This window comes from Nymphalis io, chromosome 12 (assembly GCF_905147045.1).
Source record: "Nymphalis io chromosome 12, ilAglIoxx1.1, whole genome shotgun sequence".
In the NCBI taxonomy this organism is placed as follows: Eukaryota; Metazoa; Arthropoda; class Insecta; order Lepidoptera; family Nymphalidae; genus Nymphalis; species Nymphalis io.
Genome location: NC_065899.1, coordinates 153101 through 179826, shown reverse-complemented (window position 1 = coordinate 179826; position 26726 = coordinate 153101). Strand labels below are relative to the sequence as shown.

Below are 26726 nucleotides of genomic sequence, written 5' to 3'. Positions count from 1 at the left end.
GCCCTCATAGCCTCGAAGCCTCAAAGTGCCTCGTTGGTATATTGGTCTCTAAATACCGAATTCTGGGTTCTAATTCCGGGTTAGTAAAATTTAATGGATTTTATGTACGAAATTTTTTCGTTAATAGACCAAAAGCTAGAGTCCTCAGGCTCGGTAAGGTTCTGCGCCTGAACTTTTTCCGTCCCAAACTGACATGAAAATACTTGTGCACTGTAATATGTGCTTCGCAGTTAGCTAGTATATTTACAATCGTTAAATTAATATATCCTGAAATATACTATTATTTACTCGTATATAATGCAAAATTATAATATAAAAGAACATAAAATAAAGTCTTCTCGTATGATAAATTACACTCATTTAGTACAATGTATCTTAGGCGGCAGTTATAAATGTCTTTTTAAAGTTCAGTTCGTTCTATATCGATATTGTAAAGGGGTGGTATTTTAAACTGTCACGTGTCCCCAGCATCTCCTTTATTTATCTCGCCTTTGTGGCTCACTATCGCTGGAATAGGACGCTAAGACGTCGACGAGCGCATTGTGTCAAGAGGTTTGAAAAATTGTTTTAGATGAGATTTTAGTTTCGAACATTTCTTAAATAAGTGCGCTTTACTTTCTATTATTTTTACTTGAATTTATATTTAGTGGTAGAACTCTAGCTATTTATCTTCTTTTATTAAATCTTGTTCCGTGGTCTAGTTATTGACAGTTTAAACATGTTACAGTTTTAATTGGTGGAAAGGTTTTGTGCAAGCACGTCTGAGTTAGATACTACCCATTAGATATTGAGCCAATCATCAGTACCGATTTACATGAGCGGCGGTGACCATTTACGATCAGGTGGTTCATTTACACGCCTTTTACATAATTACACGCCTTTGTTTATAGAATAGGTTCTATAAAAAATGGATGTATAAGATATTTTTCCTAAATCTAAATTATGACAATTAAATGTCTTTATAGGTATTTTATTCTAAAATATTTATTAAAAGGAATATTGCGTAAGTATTCAGAAAATCGAAGATTTTTTTAAAATAAATAATTTTATATAATAATGTATTTAAAAAAATATTAAAAAATCTGTCTTTATCAAGGTGAAAATAAACAAAAATTGAACTAAATTGAAAACGTATACGAATAAAAATATGCATCAAGGTACTTTCAAATGAAGTATTTTGACTTCACTCAATGTACATAATTTGTTTTTTCAAGATTGCCTCTTGAAAGGACGTCAAGTACGAAAGCGCGAATGTTAATCATACAGTTGTCACAGCCACTAATTAGACCGGCCTTCGCACTCGACTGACGTGTGACGAACAGCCTGCTACGCGGTTCTATTCTAAATATATTATTAAAATGATTTTACATATGAACATTTGCGTGTTTACGAATATTTCGTATGTATAATACATTATGTGCTAATAACTAAAAAAAAATTGTGTAAATAATTCAATTTATTAAAATATTTTAGAAAATGTAACCGACAACTAAATAACAGAAATTGCACTTAAAAGTCATAAATAAATCTATTAATTGGTTTTTCAATCGATGATTTTACTATATATACTACAAAACGTGTTGAAGCCAAAAGCTGTAAGAGCCTTTGACCACACTAAACTGGACATATCGTTTGGCTCTATACTGATCTCATTATTTTAAGGACAGTCGTGTCATAAACAATACATATTGAATTATATTTAAAATATATTATTATCATATTTTCCAAGTATGCTCCGTGTTACGTAACAAAGTTTGAACAGACAGCGGGAGACAATCAACATTATATTTAATGAATTCCAAACAAAGTCGTACCTACTCGTACGTCATTTCAATAATTCAACGCTGATTTAAAGCAAAGCCGCATTTACTGCGCTAATATGCAAATTTTAATGCGATAAGTTGAATATAGATTGACAAATTACCTCAAATTTATAACGTATAATGTTTCACTGGTCCAATGAAAAATATTTGAGACAGACACATTTTAAAAACGTTTTTTGTTTGACGCCAACGGCTGGTGTGTGTGCGTGTCTGTAGTTTGTTGTGTACGTGTATTATTATATGGTAAAGAAACAGTTATGTAAATACAATTAAAAGGAACATTAGAATTAAGACATAACCAATTTAGTACTTTTAAATGGTTAATGCGTTATGCAGAAAAAAAAACAAAACATACACGTCCCACGTACGAGACTAATTGAAGTCAAAACGAGACAATATACTGGCATTTGTGTATAATAAGTTTTAATGTGCGTGAACATTACTTAACTTCTTGTCTAAGATGTCACTTTATAAGTAATGTACATATTAATATATATACAATGGATCGAAAACTCCTGCGCGACCGTACGTAACTACAATCAAATTAATTGTTGTTTAAAGAAAGAATCAGTTTCATTTCAAATCGATTACGAATTACGAAAAAATAAAACGAAAAACAAATAACAGATTTTTCACGTGTGAAAAGAAATTTAAAAAAAAAAGTTCGTAAAACATGTCTGCGTCAGATATACGGTGGGGGAACGTTACATGTACAACTTTAACGTCCTTCATCGCGCCCGAAGAGAACGCTCCAAAATGTAAATTTTAAGGTATTAAACAAGACTGCATAAATAGATTCATGTATTTTCTATTAATTGATTTTATTTATCCTCTCGCCCTGCCGCCCCGCGTGTCCGTCGCCCGCTGACGCTCGTGAAGGTGACAGCTCTGTAATTTTCACCAAAATGACATTCAATTTTCAGATTAATTTGCGTTTAAATGAGCGCCGAGTAAAATTTAACGGGCGTCGTTTTCACCTTCGTATATTTTCGCTTTCGGTTACGTAAACGTAAAAAACTGTAACGTATTGAATAAATAATAAGACTAGTTTATTAACTCAACTCAACTTGCACTATTTTAATTTCATGTATTACTTTTCAGTCCTCTTTACTATATGATAAATGTAAAATATAGAATGCTCGTGCCAGACAGTTAATTAAAAAAAAAACTTACTTTGGGCACTTACGCGTTTCATCATAGTCCCGTTTTCAGCCACCAGTTGGTGGTTGGTGGTATTGGTGCTGCGGCCTTATCTTATAAAAATTAAAGACATTATTCTCGATACAAATAAGTACGTCAATCCGTGTTCCTCTCAATCTATCTATATTCCGAAAGGATAATATGGAAAGGCGGTTAGAAAATTTCGAAACAAAAGTGTTTGCCTATTCCGAATCGGAATAAGTTTTGTTTTAATTATCAACAAGTTAATGTCATATTTAATAACGATTTTTAATTTGATTTACTTTCAAATCAATTTGAAAATAGTTTCTAAGGAACAAATTCGCGGGTGCTTTTTTTTTTTTTTATTTGCGCCGGGATGGCAAATGACTCTATTCCACCTGATGGTAAGTCTACTACTACTTACCATCAGGTGGAGTAGAGTCATTTGCCCTCCCGGCGAATATAAAAAAAAAAAAAAGTGGTAGTAGAGTCCAAGCGCGACGACGGCTAGTACAGTCGGGAAGAATGTTCTGTACTAGCCGTCCCCGCCTTGCCGGCCCGCAAGATGCCTCTTCATGCCTCGTATGAAGGAACCCGGGTTGTAAGAGGAGGGGAACACGTGAGCTGGTAAGGAATTCCATTTTTTAGTAGTGCGACAAAGAAAGGAGTTGCCAAATTTCTTTGTGCGCGATGGAATTGATGCCACAGTTAGGCGGTGACATCGAGAACAAGCTCGCGTGGATTTAAGAAGTAAAGGGGAAGCAGGAATTTGAGAGAATAATTCCTCAGAGCACTCGCCGTGACACAGTCGATAGAAAGCGCTCAGTGCTGCTATCTCGCCACGCAATTGTAAAGGTTCAAGGGTGTTTGTGACCTTTACGTCGCCAATAATGCGTACTGCACGTCGCTGCAACCGGTCCAAGGCCTCCAGTAGGTACTTAGCGGAGCCATCCCAAAGGTGCGAGCAATATTCAATGCAAGACCGTACCTGTGTTTTGTATAACAGGCACAGTTGTTGTGGCGTGAAAAAACACCGCACCTTGTTCAGAACTCCGAGTTTCCGTGAAGCTGTTTTTATAATAGCCTTGATGTAATCTCTTGGACTAAGGTCGCAGCGAACGTCCATCCCCAGCATGGCGATTTTGCTTTGTATCATCAGCAGTGTGCCACAGAGGGAGGGATGAGGGTAAAATGGTGACTTTTTCGCTTGAGAGCGCATACCTGTGTTTTCTTGGCACTAAACTCAACAAGATTATCAGAACCCCATTTGGCGATGAGCTCTAACGTCCTTTCGAGTTCAATGACAAGATTCTCCCGCCTCTCCTCAGTTTCCGCCCGCCCAGCCACTGCGCGTCCGTGGTATCCACCATGCACTGTACTATCATCTGCATAGCAATGTATGTTCCCAAGAGAGAGCATATCATTGATATGCAAAAGAAAGAGTCTGGGAGATAGCACAGATCCCTGGGGGACCCCAGCATTCACTACATAGAATTGTGAAGCGCAACCATCTACTAAAACACGAAGGCTACGCTTGTGTAGGAAGCTGGCAATCCGAGTGCATAGCTGAGCAGGCAGACCATATGCTGGTAGCTCGGAGAGAAGACTTCTGTGCCAGACCCTGTCGAAAGCCTTGGAGATATCGAGGCTGACAGCCAACGATTCTCCATGCTTGTCGATAGCTTCACCCCAGGGGTGTGTTACGTACGCTAGAAGATCACCTGTGGACCGTTTTGGTCGAAACCCGTACTGACGATCATTAATTAGACAGTGATCTTCTAGGTAATGGATTAGTTGGTTGTTAAGAATCCGTTCCATCACCTTACAAAGTACTGAGGTGATAGCTATTGGTCGATAATTTGCCGGGTCAGACCGATCCCCTTTTTTGGGAACCGCTTGCACATTAGCTCTTCTCCAACCCTCCGGCACACACCCCGAAGAGAGAGAAAGTTGGAACAGGCGCGTTAACACAGGAGACAGCTCCGCCGCGCACTTCTTCAGCACAATGGCTGGTATTCCATCAGGACCGCTAGCTTTCCGTATATTAAGTGATTGCAGCTCCGCACGCACATCACGTTGCCTGATTTTGATGTCAGGCATCGTGTGGCCACATGAAGGTATTGTTGGTGGTTGCGCACTACAATCATCGATCACAGAGTTGTCGGCAAAGAGTTTAGCCAGGAGGTCGGCTTTCTCCTGCGGACTGTGAGCTAGCGATCCGTCCGGATTTCTGAGCGGTGGCAGCGAAGGTTGGCAGAAATTGTTTTGCACAGACTTGGTCAGACGCCAGAAGCTACGGGAGCCCCTAGGATGTGAAATAAGGTCATGACCAATCTGTACAATGCGCTGTGCATCCGCTCTCGTGTATGCCTTCCAACAGGACTTGGAATTTTTATTGTAGTTTGCTTTCAGTGAGTCAATGTTAGAAGCCCCACTAATGCAGCCGTTGATCCACGCGCGATATGCCGCCTGCTTAGATGATACAGCGTCGGCACATTCACGAGTGAACCAACGGTTACGCGTACCCCTACTGATGAGATCTGAGCTAGGAATGTAGTATTCCATTCCTAACATGATCTCATCAGCAACAGCAGCGGCACTAGCTGTCGGGTCATTCCCACTGAAGCAACGTTCCTTCCAAGGGACTGACGCTTAGTAATCGCGCATACCATCCCAATCTGCCGACTTATAGTGCCAAACGCGACGTTTGCATACCGCTGATGGCGGCAGATGGCCTGTGGCACTTTGGTAAATATAAGGCCGTGATCCGAAGAACCAAGTGAAGCTTGAACCACAACCTGATATTCAACCGGGTGAGAAGTCAGCAGAAGATCCAGTAGAGAAGGCGCTTGCCCATCAATGTCTGGGATCTTGGTGGGCTGATCAACCAGTTGGGTCAAGTCATGTGTAAGAGCAAAAGCATGAGCAGTTCTTCCAGCATGGTCAGTTTTGAGGGATTTCAACCATGATTCATGGTGAGCATTAAAATCCCCCAAAAACACCAATTCCGCGTTAGGAAACTGCTCTTGCGCAGCATCTGCCACCCGACTAAGATGGTCAAATAATCGGCTTGTCCCCAAGTCACCATTGTGGGATCTGTAGAGGCACACGTAGACTCGACTCTGACGAACCAGGTCCACACGTACCACCAACATGGAGAAGGAGGGGTCCTCCAAGCAGCGCAATCGGTGACAACAAACATCCGCCCTGATGAACAAGCATACTCCGGCTTTCGCTTTGAAAGATTCTTCAAGCATGTAGCCGGGATAGTTAAGGTAGCTGGTGTCGGCAGGGCGGAGTATTTGCGTCTCCGTGAGAACTGGTAACTCCGTTTACTGGTGGTAGGGCTTTGTGCAAGCTCGTCTGGGTAGGTACCACCCACTCATCAGATATTCTACCGCAAAACAGCAATACTTGATATTGTTGTGTTCCGGTTTGAAGGGTGAGTGAGCCAGTGTAATTACAGGCACAAGAGACATAAAATCTTAGTTCCCAAGGTTGGTGGCGCATTGGATATGTAAGCGATGGTTGATATTTCTTACAATGCTAATGTCTAAGAGCGTTGGTGACCACTTACCATCAGGTGGCCCATATGCTCGTCCGCCTTCCTATTCTATAAAAAAAAACAACATTGCTGGCCGTGCTGTCTCGAGATGGTGGTGGACAGCGTTGAGGTTAGCGTGGAGTCCTCGATTGTTAGAAAACTCGACCTCAAACAGCGTGGGTATGGTGGGGGTGTGCACCGCTGAACGACCGTTATTTCTTAGTTGCGCTACCATTTGGAAAAATAAGGAAAAGAGACGTGAAGCGAGCGACGTATTGTCACGATAGGGATGGGCAAAGTATGGAGGCGTGTTTTCCCAAATGGTTGCCAAAAGGGAAAATATACTGATCCGACGGACGGAAGGGCCCCCGAACCCCCCGGAAGTGGCCGCGGGGACCCCACCTTCCGGTCACCAACCGGCACGACGGTCCACCCCGAGATTATGCGTGGCCTGGTGGGGCAGCCTCGCGAGCTTGTTAGGCACGCTCGGGCCCCTGTACTATGCCACGGGCGGCCAGCGGAACAGCCGTTTCTTCAGGTCTCCCTGTTCGGCAGGTCAATACAGTTTCCCCCGGCATTGGTTCAACAGCCGTCTCCACTGGACCAACACCCATCGCGGCAATACTCGCTCGGGCACTGGCTGTACGCTGGCTGACCTCGAAACGCGGCTGCAAGCCACTTCACGAGTTTTCACCATGCGTACGGTGGTAACAAGCCAGGCGGATGTTAGCATCCTACCACCAGATGAACAGATGGTCGCTCAGATATCCCTTAGTCGCTTCTTACGACACCCATGGGAAAGAGAGGGGCAGTGAAATGTATTCTTACTCCGTCACTGCACGGAGCAAACTGTTCGTGTAACGTGATATCCCGTGTCAGCAGCACGATGTTCAATAATAATTAACGAACAAAAGCGCTCCCAATTAGCGAATATTATCCGTGTATCTAAAGGATTACTTTTACATACTTTAAATATGAACAATTTCATGAAAGCACAATATTCGAGCAATACGGACACATAATGCATTCATTAGTAGCTTCGCGTGGATCAATTTACATGTAATTTGTAAAATTAACTCGAAATGTAATCCTCATTTTTAATTACGCAAATTACTGTCAACATATTTATAACACGACTCGAGGCTAAACCGTTTGGTTCTTTCATCTGATGAGAGTTAATATCTTATAAGTTTCGTTTTAGTGTAGACACGTGAAAAGTACGCGACTGCATAAAAATAGTCACTAGCATTGACATAAAAAAAGTTTTTTTATATATCAATGGTTACTTGTATATTTAGTCAAATGAAGATGAAAAAGAATCACAATTGAGAACAGACGCAGTTTCTAAATATGCTCAAAATATTGAAGTTACGTGACATTAAATAATCGAGGCTCGATATTTAACGAAAATTTGTCAAAAAGTTCTTGAAATCAACATTAAAATGTCAAATGAAGATATTCTTTTTTTCTACCTAATATCTTTCAATACAATGGAATAACGCATATTTATTTATTTTTTCGCTCAAAAAAAAACACTTTCTTGAATCAAAAAACTCTATTGTAACTAGCTCCTACCTACGTCGTCTTTAATTTTGGGAATAAATGAAAATCACTGAGAGCTAACTCCGGTGAATATAGTGGTGGAATAACGAAGCATCGAATTGCGTAGTAGATAGAATAGATTGCGTAATAACAGTTTTAACAGATTTTCTTCTCATTCGTTTATCGCAACTTTGGAACAAAATTTACAAAATAAATTCCCACGCCTTGTCTCTTAGTTGAAGACAGAATTTTGCGAAACTTTGCAAAATAAAAAATGAATTGTCACTTTTAAGAGGTTTCACTCAGAACAACTTATATTCTTTATTTCATTGCTAATTACACGAGCCGAGATGGCCCAGTGGCAAGAGCGCGTGAATCTTAACCGATGATCGTGGGTTCGAACCCGGGCAAGTACCACTGAAATGCCATATGCCTAATTGTTGATTATAATTCATCTCGTGCTTGACGGTGAAGGAAAACATCGTGAAAAAACCTGCATGTGTCTAATTTCACTGAAATTCTGCCACATGATGAGTGTACGATTTTTTACTATACATAATTTTTTCATGTATCGCAAAAAACATTATTGAAATACTTAAGTGTCGTCGAAATGAACAAAAAAACCTTTAAAACGAGGACATGGGATCCAGTCCAATAGGTACTTTATACGTGTAACGAGATGCTGACCAAGACCCTCCTGCTTCCTATCCGCTGGGCCGCCGCTGCACCCGTACCCGCACTAAACACACGTAGCATTCCCGTTAAATACACAATGTATTTTAATTACAGATGTCCAGTTCGCTTCGTATAAATATAAAGCGATTTTCATTCGACTCCGTCGCGAATGACGTAACAAATGCTCAGTGAAACATTTATGTACCGAGGTGATAGTGGTTTGTTCAATTTATAGTCAAAAATATTACGTTTACGTTTTATTATAGAAAAATAAATTTAATCAATAAAATATCGTGCTCTGAAAAATAAGAAACAGAAAATATTGGTGTCCGAAATTTTTATTTATCCCAAGACAGCTTATATATTTCAAATAACAACATAGATCTCATATTCCGCCATTTGCTTCGCCGTAGTTGCTTAAATACTACTCATGAATTTCAAATTCTACTTTTAGAGTAAATGTTTATTTCGAAATAAACAAAGCTAAACTTAAGTTACAAGCGTTGTTTAGCGATTTTTAGTTTAACACGGATTTCTCGCTTTCCGTCATCATTGATTTGACATGCTAACGAAAAAGGCAGAGCATTATTTAACTAAAAACTCCCTTAATAACATGTAAAGGTAAAACCGTTAGGTACATAAGTACATTTCATAGTTACTAACTTATTTGTTTTAAACTAAACCTTTAATGGCAAGTACTTGAAGTTTCAATTAAATACCCTTGCGTATTAATAGACTCGCCGCAGGTAAGCGTTAGTCAGCGAGGGGTGCCATTTACTCTATAAACAAGGCTCTTAATTGCTGCCGTATGCCGGCGCCGTTATTATAAACGTCATATTCAAATACTGTTACATACAAAAACCCCTGCTGGGCTGTGCCGGGGGTTCGGTGCGTTATAACGAACTTCCTGAGTCCTTTTGTGACGAAAAACGTCGCTCGTGAATGGAGCGTCGAACGACACATTACGTCTACTTTTAATAGTTAGGTATGTATTTATTTATGCCGTTTCCCCTTAAATGGTTAGCAATTTCTCTATTTACATATATTTATATAGTTAACAACAGATACACCATAATGTATAATTTTATGACAATTTAAGGTAATTACACAAACTATTTTGTTACTAACACAGATTGAAGAAACAAAAGTAGCCAATTTTCTGTTTGAATATAAGAAGTTTTATTTACATCCGATATGCTACATATATACTACATAACATCTGTGATCATCATTCATGAAAAGACTATTTTTTATATTCTAAATGAAAGTGTCTATACAAAAAGGTTTCTTTAATAACATTTTGGTAATGATTTTTTTGTCTCCGTTAAATACCGGTTAGTTTATACATTAGCTTCATAAACAAATAGGCGAGTATTCCCAACTGCCTTTAATTACATACAGAAATGGCGACACGACGGCGTACGACATGGCCGCCAGGCGCCCGCACCGGACACGCTCTGTACATTCGCAAAGAAAACAATGTATTTTCTTTATTTATTGTTGATTAAAAACCGATAGAAACGTTACGTTCTTATATAAATATGTGCGAGTACATACATCGTCGTTACCGTATAATGCAATACCTATTACTCAGATACAGAACTCAGAGGAGAGCGCGGAGAGTAGAGAGCGTTCAGTCGCCGGAAACGAGGGCCGGAAGGAGCTCGATGAAATAATTTAATATCCACTCTCCGTTGTTCCGGTTTAAAGCAATTTACTTGCATCCGCTTCGATTAAAGTGAACACTTGGACTAGTTGCAGATCCATCTATATCCTTTTTTTTTTTTTTTTTATAGAATAGGAAGGCGGACGAGCATATGGGCCACCTGATGGTAAGTGGTCACCAACGCTCTTAGACATTAGCATTGTAAGAAATGTCAACCATCGCTTACTGTTTAGCGACTTTTTAGTTAAAAGCTGATTTATCTCTTTATGTCATTATTGATTTGAAAGAAGAAGACACAGCATTGTATAATTAATCACACGTTGAACAACATTTATAATAATTATATAATGTAATAAAATGTTATATGCAGTAAACAGTAAACACAAAAAATAGCACGAATCAAATTTATCCTCCTCGAAATGTATATTCCGTAACCGTAACAACCTGTGAATATTGGAGCAGCGTAGTGAAATAAGCTCCAAATCTTCTCCTCAAAAGGGAGAGGAGGCCTTAGCCCAGCAGTGGGACATTACAAGGCTATTACTGTACTTACTGTAATACTTATTCTTTTAGGTGACAACGTTCACTTGTATAATAGTAAAAATATTCGAACGTGATCCTATAACAGAAATGCGTACAGGCTGTAGCAGAAATATACCATACCAATAAATATATACATTGGAAATTGGAACAAAATGAAATTATACACAAATATCGACAAAATGATATTTCATAAAGTGACATCACACACTCAGTAATAACTCATAAACGTCGCACAAATCATAATAAAACTTCAAATGAGTGTCACATTCCCGCACAAAATATCAATTTGTTATGATAAGATCGTGATCATTATAATCACAAAGATTGATTCCATAAATCCTAGGGATAGTATAGGGACGGTCCCAACTTTATGGCATAATATGGAAAAGATAGTATGGCACTTTGAATATCCTTTTACCAAACTAGTTTGTTCATAGTATCGGTTTATACTTACCACAGCACGCCGAAACAACCCTACTTGGGTTGAGATTTTTAACATGTATGTATATTCCCGTGTATTGCATAAGCTACTTATGATATTTTGATAAATGACGAGTCGTTAGCTTCCTCTTTAAGTCCCGCGTTTCATAGACTCCGTGATGTCACATAACATTAAATATGACCGATATGATTTGCAAAATATTTCAAGAAACTAAAATATAAATTGACATATGTACCGAGTTTGATATCAAAATGAACTGGCTACTGAAAATGGCTTAAAAACCTTAAAGCCAGCAACATTTCAATTTTTTACGCCCCTCCCAGTGCGCGATCACATTTTATGTTTTTTCTATCTAGAAGGACCGGCAATATTCTATTTATTTATTTTGTTGATGTTGCTCATAGTTTACAAATGATTCTGAAGAATATAATGAACTATTTTGTCTTCATTTGTCAGTTTGGAGAAACTATTTGTACTTTTAGGCAACTGCCGAGAAAATATGATAGAACAGCAGTGTGTGTGCAAATACAGGTGTAACCTCTACTCCTTCACTCTCATGCACCCATTCAATGAATATTCAATTACCCACAATGGGAGAATATAGATATTGATCCATCCTAATATAATAATATTTATTATATCTTTACAAGATAAATGAACCATTCGAATATAGTGAACTTTCCCATTAAATGTGGTACGAGGGTATCGAGGGGAAGCCGTCACTTCGCGGTAACCTCGCAACAAGTGTCGCCGTGACGCCGTGACGTCGTGACGCCACTACTAGCGAAGGGCGCTCTCCATTATATCACTTGTTGCAAGCCTTTTTCCAGAATTATTTAACTGCTAAGAAGATTGACTAACATTTTAATCACTTGGTGGCAGAGCTTTGTGCAAGCCAGTCTGGGTATGGCGTACAACCGAATTACTGTACAAAGTGACAGATCAGCTTTAAAATACTACTTGGTACTTAAATCATTATCAAAAAAATTTAAATTTTAAAATGGCCGGTCATTGTGATGTCAAGATGACCGCCCATTTATAATTTCCGCACAAATCTCCGTATTGTGCAATTGTTTTTACACAATCATTAAGTACTTATTTGGTACCTGAATATAAATCGAAATAAAAAAAGACAACTAAATGATATGACGATATTTTAACAAAGGTACTAAATAGGTACTGAATGCTGGTAGTATTTCAAAGCTGATCTGTCACTTTGTACAGTCATTCTGTTGCACGCTGTGTAGGTACCACTCACTTATCAGATATTGTTGTACTTCGGTTTGAAGGGTGAGTTAGCCAGGGTAACGACAGCCACAAGTAGTGACCATTTACCATCAGGTGACCCATTTGCTAATCTGCCTATTTATTGTAAATATATATATAAACGTATTGCCCTAAGATAGTTGAAGCGTTAAAATCTCATTTGAAATTGATTTATGAAATTTTAGCAGTACTCATCGACATGACTGTATTTGCTATTAACAAAACTTAATACATTCCTATTTAAGAAAACACTTCAATGTAATGCGGGCATATCAAACTTCTAAGCTTAATCAAAATAATTGAACACAGTGACCAGACAACACGTCCGTGGAGTCGTTATTATTAATCAAATTTATTAGTAATAATTCGGTTGAATAAATTGAACAACTATTATTTATAGTCCTAGGATACGTCTTGCAATATGGTCGCCTTTCTGATGTTCGTTGTTGCAGTATGACGTCGCTTCGTGTTGTCTCGTAATCGTCTCGTACAAAAAAGGAAGGAGTGTTTGATCGGACACCGAACCGACCATTAAGTTAATTTCCAACTACACGATTTATAATTTTAATACATTCGCCAATAATATACCTTCATATGAACATTGTATTTGTCTACGCAAATAACACAAAAACGGTAATGACTGCAAGTTTTATACATTTTAATAATTGATGATAATTTACTGACAAGGTTTTTTAATTCATAAAAAAATCACGCTTATATAAACAGATCGTAAAACAAACTCGGCACAGTCAGCCTAGAAATATTTAACTTCCATCATAACAGCAAACTTGTCGTCTTTAAAATAATGAATCAGCTGCAACTACATTTTATGTATATCTTTTGTTGCAGAACGAGGCCGAACCACCCGGGCGCCGTCGTCGACGTTAGCGAAAATCCACTAGACGCCAGCAAAGTAATACTTTTATTTGTTACTCAGAATGATAAATAGATCTTGCAATTACAAGAATATTTAAAATCTACTGGTGGTAGAGCTTTGTGCAAGCTCGTCTGGGTAGGTACCACCCACTCATCAGATATTCTACCGCAAAACAGCAGTACTTGTTATTGTTGTGTTCCGGTTTGAAGGGTGAGTGAGCCAGTGTAATTACAGGCACAAGGGACATAAAATCTTAGTTACCAAGGTTGGTGGCGCATTGGCTGTATAAGCGATGGTAGACATTTCTTACAATGCCAATGTCCTAAGGGCGTTTGGTGACCACTTCCCATCAGGTCCGCCTTCCTATTCTATAAAAAAAAAAATTAAAAAAAACGGAAAGAAATTAGTTAAATTGCTTTAATATATTCGAAAAAATATTACCTGCGTAATGCATAACCGTACGTAAAGAAGGCGACTAAAGTGTGTTATATAAATCAATAAATACCGAGTTCTTGCTACACAATTATTAATAACATAATTAATTACGTACATTCATAAAAATACGTACATACAACATTATTTATTTTATTCTGAAGTCTCTATTAACTGTCACGTTAGTAACGCAAAGAATGAATCTAACGACTTGTATGCCTCCGTAAAATTTTCAGTTAGTAATTGCGTATGAATCTGGACTGGTGGTGGTGTGGGACCTGCGAGCGCGAGCCGCGGAATGGAGAGGATCGCTGGGTACGAGCGGGCCCGGCGAGGCCGTGCGCGCCGCGGCGTGGCAGCACGATGCCAAGCTCATGACCGCGCACGCGGACGGCGCGCTGGCTACGTGGAGCATGCGCTCTCCGAGACCTACCTCGTTGTCGTACCCACATGGTTAGTGAGCTAACTATACACCACTGTTTCTTATACAATACAAAAGATCAGTTCAGCATGAAAATAATGTTATTTCTAATTTTTGAGGATTCTAGCGAGGACGACTGACTGACTGCGTATATTACCTTAGCGTAATAAGCGTCATCATATTATATATAGAAATTATGATTTCAGCGAAAGCAAATAAGGACGGAAAACCAGAACCCTGCAAGCCCATACTCAGACTGGAATGGAAAACTTCAAGAACAGGGTAAGCATGACTTTTTTTAATTCTATAATATGTATCTTTATGTAAATAATGCTATTGTTGTTAAAAATCCTTATTGTGCACAATTGTTACATAACAAGCGGAGCAACAACAACATACAATATTAGTAAGACGTCGTCTCCTTCTCCGATTGCAACATTCGTGTATTAGGGTAGTTTATTAAATTTATTTTAGAAAGGTAGACAAGCACATGGCCCATCTGAGGGGCAGCGGTCAACTTTGTCGACAATTACTAATGAAAGAAATAAACACTTCCTTACACTATCAATTAGTCGTACAATAAGATTGACGGGGGGCGATACCCTAATGGCCCTACGCAATGCCGTACCCGTTACCGGTGGTTTAATTTCGTAAGTAAAGATTACTTTTAATTTGAATTTCAGAGAAAGTCTAGTGATCTTCTCCGGCGGTCTGCCAACCGACAAAGCTGGTCGGACGCATAGCATTACGGTGCTCAACGGAAAAAGCACAACCGTGCTGGAAATGGAGCACAGCGTGGTTGACTTTGTCACCCTCTGCGAGAGCCCTCACGCTGCCGGTCTGTTCATCGTTTTCTATTACATCACATTACGTTATATATGCTTGACCATTATAATACTAAATCATTCATTCTTATATGGAAGTTCTAAGAAAGTTAATTCCTGTTTCGGTTGCTGTTTTAAGAACCTTATCGTATATATATATATATATATAAACCTATATATAAGACCAAATAATAATTATATACTATGTGTATTTAAAAAGAACAAAGAGCATACACTCCGTCAATCCGCTTATACTGATTAAATAATGCATTAATATATACATATAATAAAAACATACAAAGACAGCTGCAGAGATGCTGCTGCATGAATAGCAATTTGTTCTATTCGGCTGCAAACATTTTATGTGCAGTGAAGACTATACTGTAATTAAACGACAGATTTGAAGTTTTTAAATTATTATTAAAAGATATCACTCCACATTTCAGATTATCAAGAGCCGTACGCGATAGTGGTGCTACTGCAGAACGACCTGGTCGTAATAGACCTGCTGACTCCCGGCTACCCTTGTTTCGAGAACCCTTACCCCATGGATATACACGAATCACCTGTTACATGCTGTTGCTACTTTGCTGATTGCCCTTCGGACTTGGTACAGATTTGAGGATTTCTAAATACAAGTTTTGATCATTTTAAAAATGTAAATATAAAACTAGAACAACGCAAATGTTCGGAATGTTCCATTTTAATGGTTACGTCTACAAGAAAATGTTAATCATGTGAACACATTTCGTAACAATTTAATTTCCAATTAGATTCCAGCATTCTACTCAGTGGGCCGGCAAGGCAACAAGAAGGTGGCCGGTTTCAGCGAGAAACTGTGGCCCATCAACGGCGGCGAGTGGGCGCCCGCCTCGTGCTCATACAGTGAAATTATACTCACTGGGTAATTAAACCTTGGCAAATTTAACCTTTCGAATATTTCTTGGTAATAAAATGTTTCTGATTAAGCTACATTTAAATTATGGTAATTTCAGGCACGCAGATGGCAGTGTGAAGTTTTGGGATGCGAGTGCGGGGACATTGCAGATACTGTACAAATTAAAATGTTCGAAAGGTGAGCGAATACACGTCAAAACAGAACACATAAACGATCGGTTCTGGTATACCATTCCGTAAACTGCGATACCGGTGTAGTGCCGTCCGCCACAATAGTGAGTCGTGCCCGCAGTGTTCGAGCGGCGCGGCGGCTACGAGGAGGAGTCCCCGCTGGCCGTGCAGCAGGCCGCGCTGTGCGCCGAGTCGCGCCGCCTGTGCGTGGCGCTGCCGCACGGACACGTCGTGCTGTTCAAGTTCCGCAAGGCCGAGGTGCACGCCGAGACGCACGTGAGTGCACGACCGTGCCGAGCTGGACTCGTTTCTCACTCGTATGCGATACACATTCCCTTCGGAATGAGACGAAAGTCGTGGCGTTCCAGGTCGTCGAGGTGCCCGTCATATCCGACGCCGTGGAGGAGGAGACGTCCCCGGACGCGGAGGGAAGTCGGTCCGCCTCCCTCGGACGAGGCCCAGAGAGCGTCGAGGGTGAAGGCCGAAGGGTGAGCGCGCCGCTTCCGAAACTCGATACGATGTATCGTGTCGCGTTTCGGTGAAGTAACTTATCGTCCGTACCGCCGTAACGGGCTCGCTCGTGCCGCAGTCGGGCTCGTGGGCGGGCAGCGCGCTGCGCGTGCGTGGCTGCGCGGGCACGGGCGGCGCCCGGCGCGCGGCCGGCTTCCAGGCCGCGCTCGTGGCGCTGCAGCACGGCCCGCCGCACCCCGTCACGGCGCTCACGCTCAACTCGTCGTACGGCCTGTGAGTATCTCCCGCCGCCGGCCCGGCCCGGCCGGCGCGCGCTGACGGCCGTCTGTCGCAGCATGGCGTGGGGCGGCGAGCGCGGCGTGGTGGTGCTGGACGTGTGGCGGCGCTGCGTGGTGGCGGCGCTGCCGGCGCACGCGCTGTACCTGCCGCACCCCGAGCCGCCGCTGGCGCGCCACGAGCGCCGCTCGCCCGACCTGGACCAGGTGAGCCCGGAGTCGCGGGGCGTACTGGCGCATCGTGTGATTAGATTCTTTCTCGTAGTTAAATATTATCACAGACTCTCATTTTGTAAAATAATTTTATGAAAAATTCCGCCGGATGTCAGGTGTTCTGTACTGAAAATACTGTTGTTTATATTGTCACATATGTACGTAAATAATAATAAATAGGCTTGCACTAATGACGAGGACTCGACTTAGCCGAAAATGATTAAAATAACTAAATACTTAAGTAGCAGTATTATGTACATTAGTTACAGACGTAGTAAATAACCTCCTCATTCCGTCGCGGCGGTGATTAATGAAATAGTAACGACTTCAGAGGCAATCTTTCACATTACATTTTATTTGCTATTTTGTTTCGTTACACTTTCGGTTGCTACAATCAAGGAGAATTTGGCTGCGCTAAACCTCCCTGATTGGATCCTGATATCGTTTTATTCTTTATGATTTTCTTTGAATTTACTTAGTATTTAGCGCTAAGGGTGACCTCGGCTTATCCCGTAGAGACATATGGCATGGCATTTAGACATTTTTTACTCTCAGCCTGTCTTCACTATTCTACAACGCCTATCTACATAGCTGTCGACACGTGCCACTAATAGATATTTAAAAAAAAATATTGAATCATGTTCTAACATAATGGCTGTTGTTAGTTGCCATAATTAAACCTCAGACCTGAAATACTAATTGCAACTGCCCTTCCAAAATGAAATATGAGTGTTATTAAATTAAAAACATTTTTGTTAATTTATTTTCTAATAGTGTTTCGTGCAAGCCCATCTGGGTGGGTATCACCCACTTATCACATATTATACCACCAAGTAGCAATACTTAGTAATGTTGTGTTCCGGTGGATAGGGTGAGGTACAAGAGACTTAACATCTTAGTTCCCAATTATGGTTAATATTCCTTACAGCAATTATATCGTCTATACGTGCCCGAGGCCACTTACCATCAAGTGGTCTACTTGTCAGTTTGTCTGCCTCATACAATAAAAAAATGTAATATATATTAGTAATTTTGGAAGGACCGTTTCGTTAGAACTGAGGTCACCGCACCGCGTCAAGGCCGGTATATATCAGCCCTCGATACGCGGTCGGGAACAAAGCTCAACAAAATGATCTATTCCCCTGTTCCTGAAGTTGGAGGAGTCACCAGCCAGCCCCGAGCCTGCTGAGGAAGCTCTGCCAGACCCAAAGCTTGACACGAGACGCAAATCCACACCATGGAAGACCTTCAATCTGAAACGTCAAATATCTAAAGTTGACCTTAAACTCAAAGCTGCCTTTGGACCTCCAGAAAATGAGGAAATAAATGAAAAAGGGAATTCACAATTCTATTGTGAAACGGCTGGTACATCTGAGGTGGCGCCTGAATCTAACACCGATTCACCCGAAGGCGAAGATGCGGGAGAAAAGAGAGTAGATGAGGATAAAAGCCAACTTTCGTCACCTTTACGAGTTTGTTCGGATGTGTTTGAACGAATGCATCGAGAACTACAAGAGAAACGAGCTACAGACGTTTACGACAGAATGCATAAAGAACTTCAGGAACGATGGCAGGACAAAGACCGAGATGAAATAACACCTGACATTTCACCCTCACGGATCGGAGATGACGAAAAAGCTACTCGTCCTGACAATCTTCCTCTTTTCGATGAAGATGGCAAGCCGTTGCGACCGCCTCGTTCAAAAGGAAAGCGAAAGGAGGACGTCACAAAGGATCAGAGAGACCAGAGATTGCTATCGGTGCCCAATATTAAGTACAACAAGCAGGAGTCGGTAAAGGACCTGCGAAAGAAGCAAGTGACTCAACAGTCGCAGTCTTTCGCCGGCAACCTAATGCGGCGGTTCAGTAAGTATCCTACGGAGCTATCCACCTCACTCTCACACATGCCGCCTCGCGCGGATCGAACTCTCTCGTAGTCTAGTCATCATGTAACATAGCGTAGATACCGTTGCTCTGGGATTGGAATGGTAATGGTTTGGGCAGTTTTTATATCGTTTACTAATATTGTAGATAAAGTTTTATCAGATAGAAGTTTTTGCTCGTAGATAAAAAGTAGTTACAAGTTTAACATTTACAAATATTATAATCTGATGACTAATGTAAGTGTTGTAATGATTCTATTCTATTCTAGAGTTTATTATGACGTTAACGGATAATCATAAAAATGTATACATCATGCTTTACGCTTCTTGTGATATTTGGCTTTTTATTTATTTTAAAATTATGTTCTTTTACAATAGAGCGTCATAAATGATGCATTTATATAATGTATACATATATATGTATATATCACGTGTATAAACTTACACTTTATATGCTGGTACATTATCTATTGCCATGACACAACATATTAGGTAATACCTGTATTTTTCTTTCCCAAGGACAAGGACTCGTCCGACGAGGATTCAAACTGCCTAAAATATCTATTCGGTGATTTTTTCGGTAATTTTATACCTTAAATAGTTAATACTGCATCGAAAGTAGGTGTTAACATCTCTGTGTTGTCGATGTCCGTTTGGGATGATATTAAAGTAAAGCTACAGTAGTGGGAATCTAGCTGTGCACCTCCCCGCTTGATAGCTTCACATCAGACCATACCGAGCTAACGACGCGCCCGGGATACTTACGATGATTAGCCGCAAAACTATTCCAATAGGCGCTACACTTTTCTGACTGATCTGCTTTCCCCAGGAGAGTTTGTAGCGAGACTTTGCACGAGAATCGAACGAAATGTCGAAGAGGAAATAAACGAGCAAGTAATAGAAGTGCCCAACGTGATAGGTATGGATCCTCAGCTAGACGGCTCACAGCACATGACTAACAAAAGGAGCAACATTACTGAACCACGCCTGACTAATACTGACGTGTCCGGCGCAGAGGTCGCCTCGTCGTATCTGTGTCCGCGTCCGTCCCTCGTATGACGTATCTGTGTTATGTACTCGTACATCAGGTGGCGGTCTACTCTTTATGTACTATTCATTTATTTCTGTTACACCTCTTATGTTACTTTATATGCATATTTATATTTATTTTATGTACTATCCGATTCGCTGTATCTTTATGTCCAAAGTAGGTAGGTGCAGTTTCCATATCAAATTCCGCTAAAAAGACCTACAATCTGTGACACGATATGTTCTTTTAATTAATGTACGTTGTGCGTTCTGTTTCCGTCCTAGGGTTAAACGTGTCGGCAATTTCAACGATGTGTCTATGGGTAATCGTAACGACGTCCACGTTTCACTATTTCTACATCACCAAATAAAAATCGTCGAAATTGATTAACAATGTACACAATTAAGTATCACATGTGCCCGTGCGGCAGTCCACAGCGAGCGGTAGGAGGGCGCGGGGTGCGGGCGGCGATGCAGTGGCGCAGGTCGGACGTGTGTGTGTGTTGTAGATGAACGGGCCCGGCGGCGGGGGCGGCGGGGGCCCGGCGGGTGGTGGGGGCCCGGCGGGCGGCGCGGCACCGGGGGGCTGCGCCGGAGGGGGCGCGGGTGCGGGGGGCCCCGCGGGGCCTCGTGCAGTGCGGCGCTCGCGCTCGCAAGGTACCCGCAAACTGCACAAGTGCCTCTCCACCGCGTCCGACGTGTACGCCGCGCCCCCCGCCCCGCAGTCTCTGCTCACGACGCGACAGTATTGCAGTTTTGGTAGTACAGTCACCTTTATTCGACCTCTCGGTCTGCCTTCCGATCTAAACAGTCGCAATTTCTCCTTTCGTTTTCATTTTGTTTCTTTCGTTCTTATTTATTTTATTATTTTGTGTTCGATGGCGAGTCGCTGGAGATGTGTTCGGATCTAAGCAGTTTTGGTTATGTGCCTCGTGCGTCTTGTCGAGCTTTGGCTGGAGAACATAAGGAAAGAGCTGACGATACTGATTGCTTAAGTGTTCATTATAATTACGCTTTAATGTTGCATCGCAGTAAATACCAGTTTGTCGAATGTATGTCTCGAAAATAATATGAAATTATACTCATGTATATCGAGCGATCTCGCCCAACTATTATTTCTTTATTACGACTTATTTATTTTGTTTTCTTTTTCTTTCTCTACACTACCTACAGCTACATCATGACCTACCATGATACTCTTCAAATATTATCTGAAATTGAAGATTAAATCAATCACATTAATAAATACTAAAGAATGAATCTTCAATTTCACGATCATGTTCAATATTAGAAGTCATCATTAATCATTAAATTATTATTATTTTACTAATATTCTAAATTGTCAAAAACGACTTATTGGACATCTCGAATCAGTCAGAAATCTGTACCATTATTCGCTGCAAAGAGTATGCTTCGAATTCTAAATAATGTATAATCATTTGATAAATTTCCAATTTCAGATCGGAATCATTTAATAGGTAATCATTACAGTCTGCCACCTCACCGTTTGTTATTTTAATTTCTAGTTGTTCATATCGAGTAGTTTTGTTTTCCTGTGTTGTACCATTGCCGTCATTAGAATGATCAGTAACTGTGTCCCCGTCACAAAGACCAATTAGTTCTTTTGCCAGAAAGTACAACTAATGGTTCGCCATCTACAGTGCTATCGTCACAAACCTTACAAGTACCAACATCGCTCCACTTATTTCAGTTGATCGATGAATAGATTTACTACATACTCATTTCTACATCTCTTATATTCCATTCAAATTCCAGTAGACCAAATCAGCGGCGTATAATGCCACAACAATGAAATAGCGACTGTAGACGACGAATCAAATTTTTCAGTAATGATGGTGGTAATGCTTGTAACACATTGTGGTTTATTTGTCGATACAGAGCCAACTATTCCGCAGACTCTCGCATCTATGGAGTACTTACAAATAATGCAACCCAATGGTATCCAAACGACATTAGCATTGATTTATTTTTTACATTTACATTTATTTAGTTTTTTTTTTCGTTTCGTGGCTTGTCACGGGCTGCGGTCCTGTATTTGTCACACGGTAGCTGGTTTGTTACTTATTTAGCGTCGAAATTGTGGCTGTGACTATCCTACGATGTTCTCCAACACTGCACCTCAACTGCACTTTACGAACAACTTCCGGCATGACTCTTAGACATAATAAAAGGTGACTTACTACTTAAAACTATCTCTTTTCTATTCTATCACTTGCTCAGTGTACGAACGGTATCTCTTATGTATGTTATATGTGCATTATATGAGCGAGGCTTTACATATTGTATACGATACACGAATTATACTTATATTATCATTTACAATTATTTCTGCGTTGTCGATAGTATTCAGTTCTTAATATTACTCATCACGAGCGGTCACATTATTTGTTTCTTTGCCTTTGTCCGCAACATATTTTTTACTGCAGACCTACTTTCACTTCGAGTGCCTGGCCTGGCTCGAGCAGTCGTCTCGGCAACTATCACTCGATTGCTATTGATATTGTATTTACTATTTTTATTAACTGCTGTTGAGTACATGACATTATCTTTTTTTTCTAGCTCGACCACAAAGCAAAAAGTTTATATGGCTCGTTTTTGGCTGCCTCTATATACGGCTGTCCTTATGTCTATGTATGCTTACAGTAATATCTTTATTAAATGCACTAGTCGCATGCGCCGCTCTAGGAACTATTCACTGCACTATGGTTGAATATATATGTTTCATGTTACAAATTCATCGAACTTGTTTGTCCGTCCACGAAAACGCTTCATTATAGTTAATGAGTTCTAACTTTTTAGGACAATTGAATCAGATAATAATCTAAATAGTAGTATACATAGGGATATATAAGAATGACGTGTTTGCGCTTTAGAAAGTTAGTGTAATTTAGAAAAGCCGCTTCACTGCGGCCAGAGCCGTCCCTAGCTTACGCCTTCTCACTTTCTCACCTTCTCATTTCACCGTAACATAACATCTTGCATCTTACACGTATCATTAGCATTAACTCTGTACTCAAGTCTCGCTTCATTCGTTGCTATCCATTTGCATTTCTAGAACTGTGTCCTTACATCATTGTCTCATGAAAGTGTAAATTATGAATCATATGTCGGTGAATGAATGTAATGTATAATATCATCAACTTCATTTTCATTAAATATCATTACGTCAAAACTTTGTGTTAACCAAATTTCCAAGGTGATTAAAGAAATGAGTAACAACATAATTTGTTGTGTAAATAAGCTGAGATTGGACGGGCATGCAACAGAACGATTATCAAGCATGACTCCTATTTAATATTTTAATCTGTTTTATATTCGGCACAGAAGAATGCTGCAGCTGAATGAGTGGTTTCAGCTAATTTCACAACCGCACACATAATCAGCTAGTTCTAGAGTGCAACTTCGTAGACTCGTAATGGAGACGGTGATAGTGGCTGCAATAAATCAGAATAAAATTCGTATAATATCTTTACTAACTAAATATAATTAACTAATGCAGCCTTTATCGCGGTCCAGACTAAGGGTCCACTAGCACAAGGTGGTATTGGACTTTTAGTTAGGTGCTAGTCAAAACGGAGGGATAATCTGTCTGTTTACACCAACCGGCCGCGTAGACAAGCTGGACAGCTCGTTCTCGCGGTCGCGCTCCAGCTCCATGTCCAGTCTCGAGAACATATCGCAAGAGGGCATTCAGTGCCTTGCCTTTGCCGATAGCTATACGAAGAGATCTGGTAAGTCACCTACTTTTCAATACTTCGTGTTCGAAGTTACTTACTTACACTAGCAGTTAAATTTCATGCTTAGATCCCACGACGTTGCTGCCGACTCTGTGGATAGGCACGACGTTGGGCTCGGTGCTCACAATGATGATCAGCCTACCAGAAGCTGACCTGCGCCACACACAGCCAGTTGTTATTTCCACGAGCGGTAAACTAAAACAGTTGTCTGTTCATTTTTGGATAGTGTTTTCATAGAAATGTATAAAAATATATGTTCATTTTTATTTCACAGGCGGTCCAATATTTAGGTTAAAGGGATCTATATTGGCCATGTCATTTTTAGACTGCAATGGTGCTTTAATTCCTTACTCGTACGAGAGCTGGAAGGACGATAGTAAAGATGTAAGTTAGCCATGTAGCGCTGATCTGTTTTCTTTTAAACTTTTGTACAAATTTAAAGAATACACTAATGAAAATACTAATACTATAGTAAAGATAATATCCGATGCAAAATCAAATCAGACGGGTACTAAATACAGGGTCGGGAGCGGCGCGAGCGAACGCCCACTAAGCAGAGCTCTTCGGGCAGTAGCCATATGAGCCCCCCGCCGGCCGGCGCGGAGGCAGCCGCCGACCGCCAGTTCGTAGTCATAGCGTCAGAAAAGCAGGCGCGCGTCGTAGCGCTGCCCAGCCAGAATTGCGTCTACCGCCAGCAGATTGTCGACACGGATTTTGTTGTAAAATCAGAGATTGTAAGCTTGAAAGGTTAGTCAGCCTCTGCCGTAATTTTGAAATTATCAGTTATTCCATTCATTAATTATTGAGCGCGTAAAAGTTTGCCACTATTTATTGTACATATTAAATTTTATGAAATTGATTTAATTTATGAATTTCAACTGTAATGTTGCCTGAATCTTGCCTTGCATCGTGTAATCTTGTCTTCAGATAGCGTCTGTCTGGTGAACTACTTATCAACGGGCCACCTGGCAGCATACAGCCTCCCTTCCCTACGGCCACTCGTTCACACGGATTTTTTGCCGCTTTCTGAACTCAGGTAACTTGGTATTCTACATGTTTACAATCTTTTATTCTCCACTAACTTTTTTCTGTGAAAAGCAGAAACCGAACTGGGACAAAATTATTAAAAATGCGAAAATATGTAGATTTAAGTATATTTTGTGTTTCGCTCTTTGCATTATGTCACTAAGTTCAGTTTCCATGTTTCACATTGTAATAAAAATATAACTTTTACCTACTTATCGAGCAAGCAATGAAAGTGAATGACTTGTCGAGGCTCACGCCCTCCCATGAAGACACGACCACTCTTAGACGATTACACGCACCCGATCGAGGCACTAAATGATAAACGGCTTGTTTTATATTTATATCCCTTAGATACAACTAGCTTCGCAATACGGGCATGAGAATGCTGTAATTATATATACCTACGCTAAAAAAAACTACAAATATCTCATTTTACAATTTTTGCATTCATCGCCAGTCACTTAATCAGATCATATTATACTTTTGCTATTTTATCATTTGGGAGCCGACGAAGAGAATTCCTTTGAGTTATGATCGATGTTAGAAAACTACACCTGTTTGATGCACGACACTCTCTTAAAATCTTTTAATCACTCGTCTTCCGTATACGAGAGTAAACTTTAACGAAAATTAAACTGAACGGTCGTGCAGCAAACAAGGGAACATGCCATCTACAACGAACACGGCCAGCACCGAGACGCTAGTGGCTGTCTTGTCTTGCCGCCGCGCTCTTTTGGATCACGAAGTAGACAAAATTTTGCAAATTTGATGAGCACCTCCTGTGCTTTCGATATTTGGCACTCTTCATCTATTTTTCAGTTGGATAACCGATATCGATCGGACATAACGAACACGACTCTAAACACATCTTCCGACTGAATGAGCGAACACAGACTCACTTTACGATCATAAACCGCCACTTGGTGCTGATTTGTGTAACGACACTAACCCCACTGACACGCTCGACGACCATTAAATGTGCCTGACATCCGATCGCATAAAACTGCTAATGATGTACTTCATAGTGTGTAACCCTCATAGAGCTCGACGTAATCTGACCGTGCATCACTAGTGCAATGTTGTCGCTCGCGCGCCCCGCGGCCGCTCCCAATGTCGCGGCTGCGGGACGCTCGAGCCCTGTAACTGACCGGTGCCTGTGTTCCTGGTAGCTTCCAGACACAGTCCAAACAGAGGGGTATCGTAGACCCTATGCTCTCCATATGGGGCCAGCAACTGATAGTTAACGAGGACACGGACCAGTAAGTCTTCGCTAATAGCGGAATTGCGTTAGTCATGTACCATCACCCCTGTGGTGTCCCCACGCGATCCGTTAGACGTGCTAGTGTTTCATGTTACCCTGCAGCTTCCAAACCTCGCCCTGCGATCATTCCGGACATGGACGAATCTTTTTGTCATCATTTTCAATTGGATTTATTTTTATAAACAAAATAATCTTCAGCTACTTAACTTGTCCCTTTATACTATTGGCACTCGTTTGATACAACTGAAGATACGCATAAAACTGTTTTCAGACATCTCACAATAAAATATATAGTATTTGCCAATAAGCAGTCAAGTATAGCAATGAACTGGATGTCTCGAAACATTATTCGCTATCTTCGAGTCGAAATTATCTTTCGTAACGTTCACAATTCGCTCCAGTCCGTCCGCTGCCTGCGACACTGCTTCACTCTCCCGATCCCGACATCCCCCATCACACGAACACTACACCTCGTCTCACCACACGCACACGTTTTGAACACCTACATCATCTCCTTCCTAACATT

The 26726-nt window shown here is 40.7% G+C and overlaps 1 protein-coding gene across 4 annotated transcripts in view; it reads left to right on the top strand.

The window, feature by feature from the left end:
- LOC126772119 (syntaxin-binding protein 5) overlaps nt 1-26726 on the top strand; it is a 249638-nt gene that overhangs the window by 218716 nt on the left and 4196 nt on the right. The window contains exons 5-23 of one of the 4 annotated variants that reach the window (XM_050492276.1): nt 13512-13575; nt 14208-14424; nt 14599-14674; nt 15076-15230; nt 15663-15826; nt 15990-16120; nt 16212-16291; nt 16406-16560; nt 16653-16772; nt 16874-17028; nt 17090-17237; nt 18398-19109; nt 19956-20045; nt 23791-23907; nt 23981-24103; nt 24188-24297; nt 24435-24660; nt 24841-24949; nt 26109-26198. In XM_050492276.1, coding sequence (XP_050348233.1) covers nt 13512-13575; nt 14208-14424; nt 14599-14674; nt 15076-15230; nt 15663-15826; nt 15990-16120; nt 16212-16291; nt 16406-16560; nt 16653-16772; nt 16874-17028; nt 17090-17237; nt 18398-19109; nt 19956-20045; nt 23791-23907; nt 23981-24103; nt 24188-24297; nt 24435-24660; nt 24841-24949; nt 26109-26198 — 3042 coding nt within the window. Of the gene's footprint in view, nt 1-13511; nt 13576-14207; nt 14425-14598; nt 14675-15075; nt 15231-15662; nt 15827-15989; nt 16121-16211; nt 16292-16405; nt 16561-16652; nt 16773-16873; nt 17029-17089; nt 17238-18397; nt 19111-19955; nt 20046-23782; nt 23908-23980; nt 24104-24187; nt 24298-24434; nt 24661-24840; nt 24950-26108; nt 26199-26726 lie in introns of all 4 variants that reach the window. The other 3 variants (XM_050492279.1, XM_050492277.1, XM_050492278.1) reach the window with 3 other exon arrangements.